The 8880-nt window shown below is 31.1% G+C and overlaps 1 protein-coding gene across 2 annotated transcripts; it reads left to right on the top strand.

Moving 5' to 3' along the window:
• Positions 1 to 4059: 4059 nt before the first annotated feature.
• On the top strand, positions 4060 to 7528 carry LOC145088363 (G-type lectin S-receptor-like serine/threonine-protein kinase At4g27290). Of its 2 annotated transcripts, XM_079026686.1 has the most exons (7): positions 4067 to 5551; positions 5693 to 5836; positions 5971 to 6125; positions 6213 to 6423; positions 6564 to 6801; positions 6871 to 7021; positions 7091 to 7528. In XM_079026686.1, exons 1-7 carry the CDS (start codon positions 4270 to 4272, stop codon positions 7376 to 7378), a joined length of 2469 nt encoding a protein of 822 aa, XP_078882812.1. In that variant the 5' UTR covers positions 4067 to 4269; the 3' UTR covers positions 7379 to 7528. The 2 variants fall into 2 exon arrangements, with proteins under 2 accessions (XP_078882813.1, XP_078882812.1); XM_079026687.1 differs by lacking the exon at positions 5693 to 5836 and having other exon boundaries at positions 4060 to 5551.
• The last annotated feature ends 1352 nt before the right edge of the window (positions 7529 to 8880 follow it).

Genomic DNA, 8880 nt, shown 5'->3' with positions numbered 1-8880 from the left:
GGATGACTTTAAAAGTTTAAAATTTTCATGAATTTTATGGTTGTTACAGAATGAATTGGAGTGCTTAAACTAAAGAATCGCATCTGAATCGAGCCGAAAACCCAAATCCACGATCACATTTTTTGATATCTGCATTCACATAAATTTGACGACGTTTTGCAAGGTAAAAAAAAAAGCATCTGGAGAAAAAAAAGCGGATTTTTGCGATCGTATATATCATATTTGCGATCGCATTTTTGTGATACAACTCCAGAAGGTTCATAAATAACATCGTACTTAATTTAAGGGCAAATCTGAATATTTTTGAAAATCTATGATCGCATATCTCACATCTGCGATCACATTTTCTACCAACTTGTTCTAGAAGCTTCTATCTTGCGTATAAATATGACCCTCTTGATCATATTCAAGAGTGAGACGGTTCCAGGTGACGAAAAAAATACTTCTGAAGGTGATTTCTAACACTTTTCAGCACTTTCTAAAGATTTGAAGGTTGTGCATCTTCTTCTACACTTATTTTAGAAGATTAATCAGTTCGTTTTTCTTTTTACTAGTTTAGATTCGTTTTTAGCCATGTCTAGCTAAAACCTTGGTTTTTAGTTTTGTAATAGACTAGTATTTTTCATGTAATTAGTTATCAGCTCTGGGCTTCTTTGTGTGATTCTATCTAATTGTTTCAGTTTTGAACTTAATGAATGTTTGATTTTTAATTCTTATTAGTATGACCACCTAGCTAAGATTTTATCATTCCAGTTAATGAGTTAATATAATATGTAATTGTTCTTGTCAACTAGTAATAAGAAGCATATATCATATTGATTCCGTGTTAGGGATTTAATTCTAATACAAACTGAAATTTCATACATTTACATTTCCGAGATTGTGAGAAGTATTAGGTATTGCTGAGAATTTTACACAGATATTAATCCATCTTTTATGATCTTAATTAAGAGCTTATTTAATCAAACAATAAAAATTTAGGGTTAACTAAAGAGCTTGTTCTGGTTAATTTAACTAGGTAAAAGAGATTATACCAAATCTTTTTAGTTTTTCTCGGTACCAACTTAGATAGAACGCACTATGAATAATCAGATCTGGGTTGATTGCATGATTAGAAAAGTCGCAGCAAAATTGAAATCGTGTTTATTACTGAGTTTAATTTAGTTTATTTTCACCGCAATTTTTAGTTCTTATTTTAAATAAAAAATTCCCTTTTTAGTTTTCTGTTTTAATGACTAGTATGTGGCGTATGCAAAAATGCATTGACCGTTAGACTATGCCCCTGAGGATTCGACTATGCTTCCATGTGCTATTTTTTAGTGCAACCAGTAATAAAATAGTATTTGCTTAATACGCCCGTTGGAGCGTGTTAACAAACAATTTTACCTCCAATGACCATTTTTGCAAACAAACTACAAGAACCATTATTACATCTCTTCTTTTTATTTTATTCAATTATTATATATTAATTATTTTAATTAATCATTCTTAATTTCTTTTTATTGAATTATTATATATTAATACATATTAATTTTAATATATAATACTTATATATTAATAAATACTGCTTTATTGGATTATTAATTTCTTTTAAATATTTTTTTAATTTCTTTTTTATGGTATTAATTCTTTTTTTTATTGGATTATTATATATTAATAAATACTATTTTTAATATATAAGATTTATGTATTAATAAATACTCCCATTACTTTATTTTATTACTATCTTTTATTTTTTAATTGTTTATTATTATTTTAAATCAAAAAACCCAAAAAATGTCACCTATCCCATCTCTCCTAAATTATTTTAAATATTTGGAAGATAACATATCTTGGACAACACTGTTACTTTGTTTTTTATGCATCATTTTAGCATATTTGATTAATCATTTTATTAGCTTTTAAAATCATCCCAAAAAGCTTATTTTAAAGCCAATCTTGAAAAGTTTGTAATCAAGTGCTAGAAAAATAAGATTTATTATTCGATAAGCTTATTAATGAGTCGAATCAACCTAAAAAATGTCTGAGAAACTATTGTACAATCACAACTTAATATCATGTTTTTTTTAACAATTACACGATTATAATATGAATGTTGATTATGTTACTTTTAGTTTATTGTTTTTCAAGTTTAATTAACACTTCCATTTTGTAGTTAGAACTCTCTTTTTACAAGTGTTAGGCAAATAAGCTTTATTATTCGATAAGCTTATTAATAGTCTGATCAACCTAAAAAGTGACTGAAAAACTATTGCACAATCATAACTTATGATCATGTTTTTTCAACAATTACACAAATATAATACGAATGACAATTAGGTTATTTTTAGTTTATTGTTTTTAAAGTTGAATCAACACATCAATTTTGTAGTCAAAACTCCTTTTTATAGTTAGTTAAACGATTTGATGCTACGTCGTTATTATTTCTAACCATTTTAGTTTTTTATAACTCAATGTTTGATTCTTGACTCGATTTATGTCAGTGTTGCGATGAGGGAGATTTTTTATAAATAAATTAGGATGATGGTGGCGTTGACCAAAAAAGAATGAATCCAATAAAAATGAAATTAAAACATTAACTAAAAGAAGTTAATAATCCAATAATGTAATATTTAATAATATATAAATATTATATTTTAAAAATAACATTTATCCATATATAATAATCCAATAAAAAATAATTAATCCAGAAAAAAAATTAAAAAAAATTATTTAAGAGAAATTAATAATCCGATAAAAATATATTTATTAATACATAAATATTATATATTAAAAATAGTATTTATTAATTTAATGATATAGTAAAAAAATTAATCCGATAAAAATAAACTAAAATAAAAAAGAATTGTTTAAAAGAAATTACTAATCCAATAAAGTATTTTTTATTAATATATAAATATTATATAATAAAAAATAATATTTATTAGTATATAATAATCTAATATAAATGAATTAATCTAATAAAAAGAAACTAAAAAAAAGAGTTAATGTATAATCCTCTTATAGTAATAAAAGAATAGTTATTAGTACCATTTGTCATTTTCTCATAGTTTACGTTTCTTTTCACATGCTTTATAAAAATAACACTTGTCATTTTCTCATTATTTTTTATTTCTTAAAAATATTGATGTTGATAATAAGTTAAGCAATTATTTATTTGATCATTGATTTTTAGGAGAAATTTAAATTCATATTGAATAAGTTTCGGTTATAATTATCGATAATTAATTGCATTTATATATTGAAAATCCTACAAAATCAGGTTTAATTAATAATTTATTAATAATTATGAGTTTTTACTACAAAAAATTTTAATTATTTTTGTAATCATGGTTCCCACGGGTTATAAGCTAGTAATTAAATAAAATAAAATAAAAAGTGATGCATAAATGATACTTATAGTTTGGTTGCAGAAATGTTCCATGAAAATAAAATTATAATTTAAAAAAAACTTAATAGCTAAACTGTTAAAATTAACTATTTTGGACAAAAAATGCACAAGGATTCAAAATTTGACCATAGGTATACCATCAACATTTTTGAACTAAAAACACATAATTTTGACAACTATAAGACTATTTTTGCAATATTGTCTTTTATAAAACTGAATCTTAATTTTATTTCTTTTTTAAAAATATCTTAGATTTTTTTTTCGGAAAATATGTTTAGCTTTTGAGTTTCTTTTTCAAAAAAAAGACTCTTAACTTTTAAATATTTTTCCAAAAAACCCTTAATTTTTTTACTTTCTTTTTGAAAAAACCCTTTTCAACTTTTTCCTGATTTTCAGAAAAAACTAGTAAAATTACCAAATGAAATTTGGGTTTAATGAAAAAATGTCTTTTTTTTTATATTAATAAAAAAAAGACGTAGACCATTTTTGTGATTACCGACATTTATTTTCAAATAGAAGGAGCATTAATTTGTTGGTGTTGACTGTTGAAGTTTCAACAGAGTATCTAAAATACTCAATTTGAACAGTTCAGTAGCTCAAATAGGGTGTCTAAAATACTCAATTTGAACAGTTCAGTTGATCAAAAGTTCAAAACAACATGTGGTCAACCGTAAGTTGAAATCTTTAAATTTTCAAGACGCATTTTTTTATTAGAAACGAATTTATTTTTGACAGTCTTTGTTCCTTGGAAATGGCATCGCAATCACAATTATTTAGTATTTACTCCATTCCTTACGTCAGCTATCTCCTCGCTCCAAGCCAGACAACATATTTTCTCGAGGAAAAACAATTTAGTAATCAAAGAAGGTAAATCGTTAATGGAAAGCCTTTTCACAAGTTTATTGTTCACCATTTCTTTGTTCTTGCTCCTGCCAATTTCTGTTGCAGTAAACAGCATAGCTGCAAATCAAGGCATCAAAGATGGTGAGACCATCGTTTCAACTGGAGAAATGTATGAACTCGGCTTCTTTAGCCCCGCTAACTCCGACAATCGATACTTGGGAATATGGTTCAAGAAGATATCAACGGGTACAGTGGTATGGGTTGCTAACAGAGAGTTTCCGATACCCAATAAAACAGGCACGCTCAAAGTCAACATAAAGGGACACCTGTTGCTTTCCTGCTGTGGCGATACCCTAATCTGGTCATCCAATTCCTCTGTTTCTGTCAGGTACAATAACAATCCAGTGGCACAACTTTTGGATACTGGAAATTTTGTTGTAAAAGATGGTAGTAGTAGTTCTAATAAGACAAATTTCATATGGCAAAGTTTTGATTATCCTGGTGACACCTTGCTAGCTGGAATGAAACTTGGTATGGACTTTGTAACAGGCATAAACAGGACCTTGACATCATGGAAAGGTCCCGGTGATCCTTCTCCAGGTCAGTATGTAGATTATGTAGACACAAATGGATATCCACAAATATTTTTGATGCAAGGTTTAGTTATAAATGTAAGATTTGGACCATGGAATGGCAACAGGTTTAGTGGATTGCCTAATGAGATGCCAAATCCAATTTACTGGGTTGACTTTGTTGTCAACCAGAAAGAAGCATATTATAAATTCGAGCTTAAGACTTCAGTTGTTCAGATGATACGTTTGAAATGGGATGGAAGCATAGCAATGTGGCATTGGAACAATCGAAGTCAAAATTGGGTTGTGTATACAAGTGGTCTGATAGATAGTTGTGGTCGCTATGGAATCTGTGGTCCTTATGGAAGCTGCAACATCAACAGAAATCCTCCCTGTAGTTGTATGGAAGGTTTTGAACCAAAAAATCCAGAACAATGGAACATAGCAGACTGGTCGAATGGGTGTAAGCTCCAAAGTCCTTTAGATTGTAAGGGTGGGGATGCCTTTTGGAAAGTTATTAAAATGAAGTTTCCTGACACGCGACATTCATGGTACAATAGGAGCATGACACTTGGCGAGTGTGAGATAGCCTGCAGGAAAAATTGCACTTGTACAGCTTATGCAAATTTAGATATCAGAAAAGGGGGAAGTGGATGCTTACTATGGTTTGGTGAACTCATGGATCTTAAGGTCATTGAAGAGAATCAAGACCTTTACATAAGAATGCCTTCATCCCTACTAACAGGTAAACACATTTCTTCAGAATAGTCCATGTTTTTAGTCTAGGTTTTATGGAATCTAATGAATAAAATTGATACCATAAACTATCTCTTCCCTTTACAAGGAATAAACTGTTTGCTAAACATATTACATTTTTTAAATGAAGGTCCTACAGTCCCCCAACCTGACTTCAATAGCAAGATTCAAGTACTCACCATAGTCTTGCCAATTGTAGCTCTCTTGATTTGCCTGTCTGTAGCAGTGTATGTTTTCAGCATGAAAAAGAAAAGGTCTTATATGAAAGCAAGAGGTAAGGCGAATGAGTCACGTCAATGCTTTAATAAATGATTCTTTTATTTAGAAAAATGTAACCCATGTGGAAGAGTACATGTTATTGTTTCTCTTATATATATAATATTAATAATACAACATATCACTTTGTAGGTCGAAGGGTACACTCCATTGATAGACATAATTCAGATGTACAAAAGGAAGATCTAGAGCTGAATTTTTTTAGCTTATCTATAATAACCAAGGCTACCAATAACTTCTCAGTTGAGAATAAGCTTGGAGAAGGTGGCTTTGGTCCTGTTTACAAGGTAACTTCTTGCATGAAATTGTAGTTTGCTCAGTTAACAGAAAAAGTAAAGCTTATCATAATCCTGACTCTTGACTATAATCTTTAGGGGGTGTTGGAAACAGGACAAGAAATAGCTGTGAAGCAACTTTCTAGAACTTCTGAACAGGGTTATGATGAGTTCTACAATGAAGTTGTTTGTGTTGCTAAACTTCAACATCGGAATCTTGTGAAGCTTGTTGGATACTGCATGGATGGAGATGAAAGGATCCTGATTTATGAATACATGTCTAACAAAAGCTTGGACTTTTTTCTATTTGGTTCGACTCTTTTATCATTCTTTTTTTTTGTTACATAATAACTACTATTGCTTTTCAGGTGCACATTTACATCCATTTACCTTTCTCCATTTTATAGGCCCCATACTTTCTAAATCTATATGGTAATCTTGTGTTGACAGATGAAACCAAAAGTTGCATGCTTGACTGGCCTCAACGTTTTTGCATCATCAATGGGATTGCTAGAGGAATGCTTTATCTCCACCAAGATTCTCGCCTTCGAATCATACACAGAGACCTCAAAGCAGCAAATATTCTGTTGGATCATGACATGAACCCTAAAATATCAGATTTTGGCCTTGCTAGAGAGTTTGAAGGAAACCAAATTACAGCCAAAACGAAGAAAGTGGTTGGAACATAGTAAGTTTCTAAATAATGTGCACCATTGGGTTCATTTTCTTATCTGTCATTCTTTTTGATGTTTTGCAGTGGTTACATATCACCTGAGTATGCACTTCATGGGCGTTTCTCTGTAAAATCGGATGTGTTTAGTTTTGGTGTTTTGGTGCTGGAGATAGTGTGTGGGAAGAAAAACAGAGAATTCTCACATGAAGATCTCAATGATAACCTTCTTGGACATGTAAGTAAATGTCATGGATTAGTTATCTTCTTTTGAAAATATTTTATTAACTTTTTGGTTTTCATTCAGGCATGGAGACTGTATACAGAAGGCAAGTACCTTGATCTCATGAGCCCATCTTTACAAAGCTCATGCGTTATCTCAGAGGTGAAAAGATCAATACATGTTGGGCTATTATGTGTACAAAATCATGCACAAGATAGACCAACTATGTCCTCTGTGGTTATGATGTTGGGTGGTGATGGATTACTACCTCCACCTAAACAACCTGCTTTCTTTGCTGAAGAAGGTTCACGTAAGCACTGCACTTTTTCAGATGTTGATGAAGCAACTATAACATTGTTAGATCCTCGGTAGGAAATATGTATTCATATGCCAAATAGTAATGTATATTTAGCCTCGATACATTCTTTTCCTACACCATTATTGGTTTTTTGTGTATTATGTATCATTAAGCTGCATGCTTTTGTCAATTGTATCATATTTGAGTATGCCCTTTTCCTTTCATCAGTATTATAGTGGCGACAACACAACAAAGCACACAAATACACATTACATGGGGTATAACTATATTGTATATGATCGTTACTCTTAGTGAAGTTGGTTGTATGCCATGTCATTAGATGTTAGTGTCATGTGGGTTTTGTACTAATCTATATTAACCGGCTTTTCTCCTTCTATTGGTGTATTAATACTATCCCAGTATCCCTTTCATGATATCTTTGTAATTACTTCAAAATCAAAACATAAGAGTGTTCATAGCAAGTACATTTATTACATTTTAGTTCTTTTTTTTTCTTCATACCAGAAAGAACAGGCTGCCCTTCTTTATCCACAACAACCTATGTAGTGGATGTGATCAGGTTATTGTGTCAATTACTCGTATGGTCTGTTGCAAGTGTTGTTGATAAGATTGTTCATATTTGTTTTCTTTGTAATTGATTTGTTCATATAGTTCTAATTACTACTTGTTAAATGTAACTTGGGAATTGACGACCCGAATGCATATTGTCCCAACGGAACAAAGTAAAGAAACCCGACACAGCTAGGCCCGACCTTATTCTGGTTATGGTTACGTGTTGTACTTTGCATATATAATACGACTGATAGCTAGGGTTATATTGTAATATTGATTTTCAAGCTTGTTAATTAAAATAAATAAAAAAAAAAAAAAAAAAAAAAAAAAAAAAAAAAAAAAAAAACCAACCTCTGTGGACGTAGATCACATGACTAAACAATGTTAATGATATGGGTACATCTACCCTTTGGCACTAGAGACTAGAGACCGGAGAATATGAGTGAGAAATGTATAAAGATACTAGATATTATTGGTGATTTTAATGTCATCATGTCATTTTATGTAACTGGAATTAGCATGTGAGCTAAGGGGCTTCTTAATTTGTTTTCTAATATGTGTACGGGTTGGTGCGGAGTACACGCATGTATAAGATCAAATTAGTAGCCGGTTCGACGACTAGTCGGGAGTCCGGGGGCAGCGCCGCTTTGGCGGGGTCTAAGGGCAGCGCCCCTAGCGGGGTCCAAGGGGTAGAGCCCCTGGCTGGGGTCCCGCTGACTTGCCCTGACTTGCTTCCAAAGGAATCCATAGAGGCCCAACCCTAATATCGTTTATTATATAAACGACTATTCTTTTTAGAAGACATATACGATCTTAAGCTCTCGTTTTCATCATACCTTCACAGAATCTTCTAGCATATTGACTTACGATTTCTGTGCCTAGAATCGTAAGTGTCCACTTGGATTATCCTAGGCTTAATTTCTTGTAACCCAGACATAGGATAGAAATATTAGTTCGGAAAGTGATATCACGATCCAAGTTGGTATCCAGATCTCCACCACAA

This window comes from Lactuca serriola, chromosome 2 (genome assembly GCF_051521515.1).
Source record: "Lactuca serriola cultivar US96UC23 chromosome 2, Lser_US96UC23_V15, whole genome shotgun sequence".
NCBI lineage: Eukaryota > Viridiplantae > Streptophyta > Magnoliopsida > Asterales > Asteraceae > Lactuca > Lactuca serriola.
The sequence above is the reverse complement of the archived record's forward strand: the minus strand, read 5'-3'. Positions and strand labels throughout refer to the sequence as shown.

What these genes read in the sequence shown, in the direction of transcription:
- LOC145088363 (XM_079026686.1), top strand. Translation starts at nt 4,270, where the DNA reads ATGGAAAGCCTTTTCACAAGTTTATTGTTCACCATTTCTTTGTTCTTG. An exon ending in GCTTTGGTCCTGTTTACAAG is followed by an intron (nt 6,126 to 6,212) that starts GTAACTTCTTGC and finishes TATAATCTTTAG; the next exon opens with GGGGTGTTGGAAACAGGACA. An exon ending in AAGAAAGTGGTTGGAACATA is followed by an intron (nt 6,802 to 6,870) that starts GTAAGTTTCTAA and finishes GATGTTTTGCAG; the next exon opens with TGGTTACATATCACCTGAGT.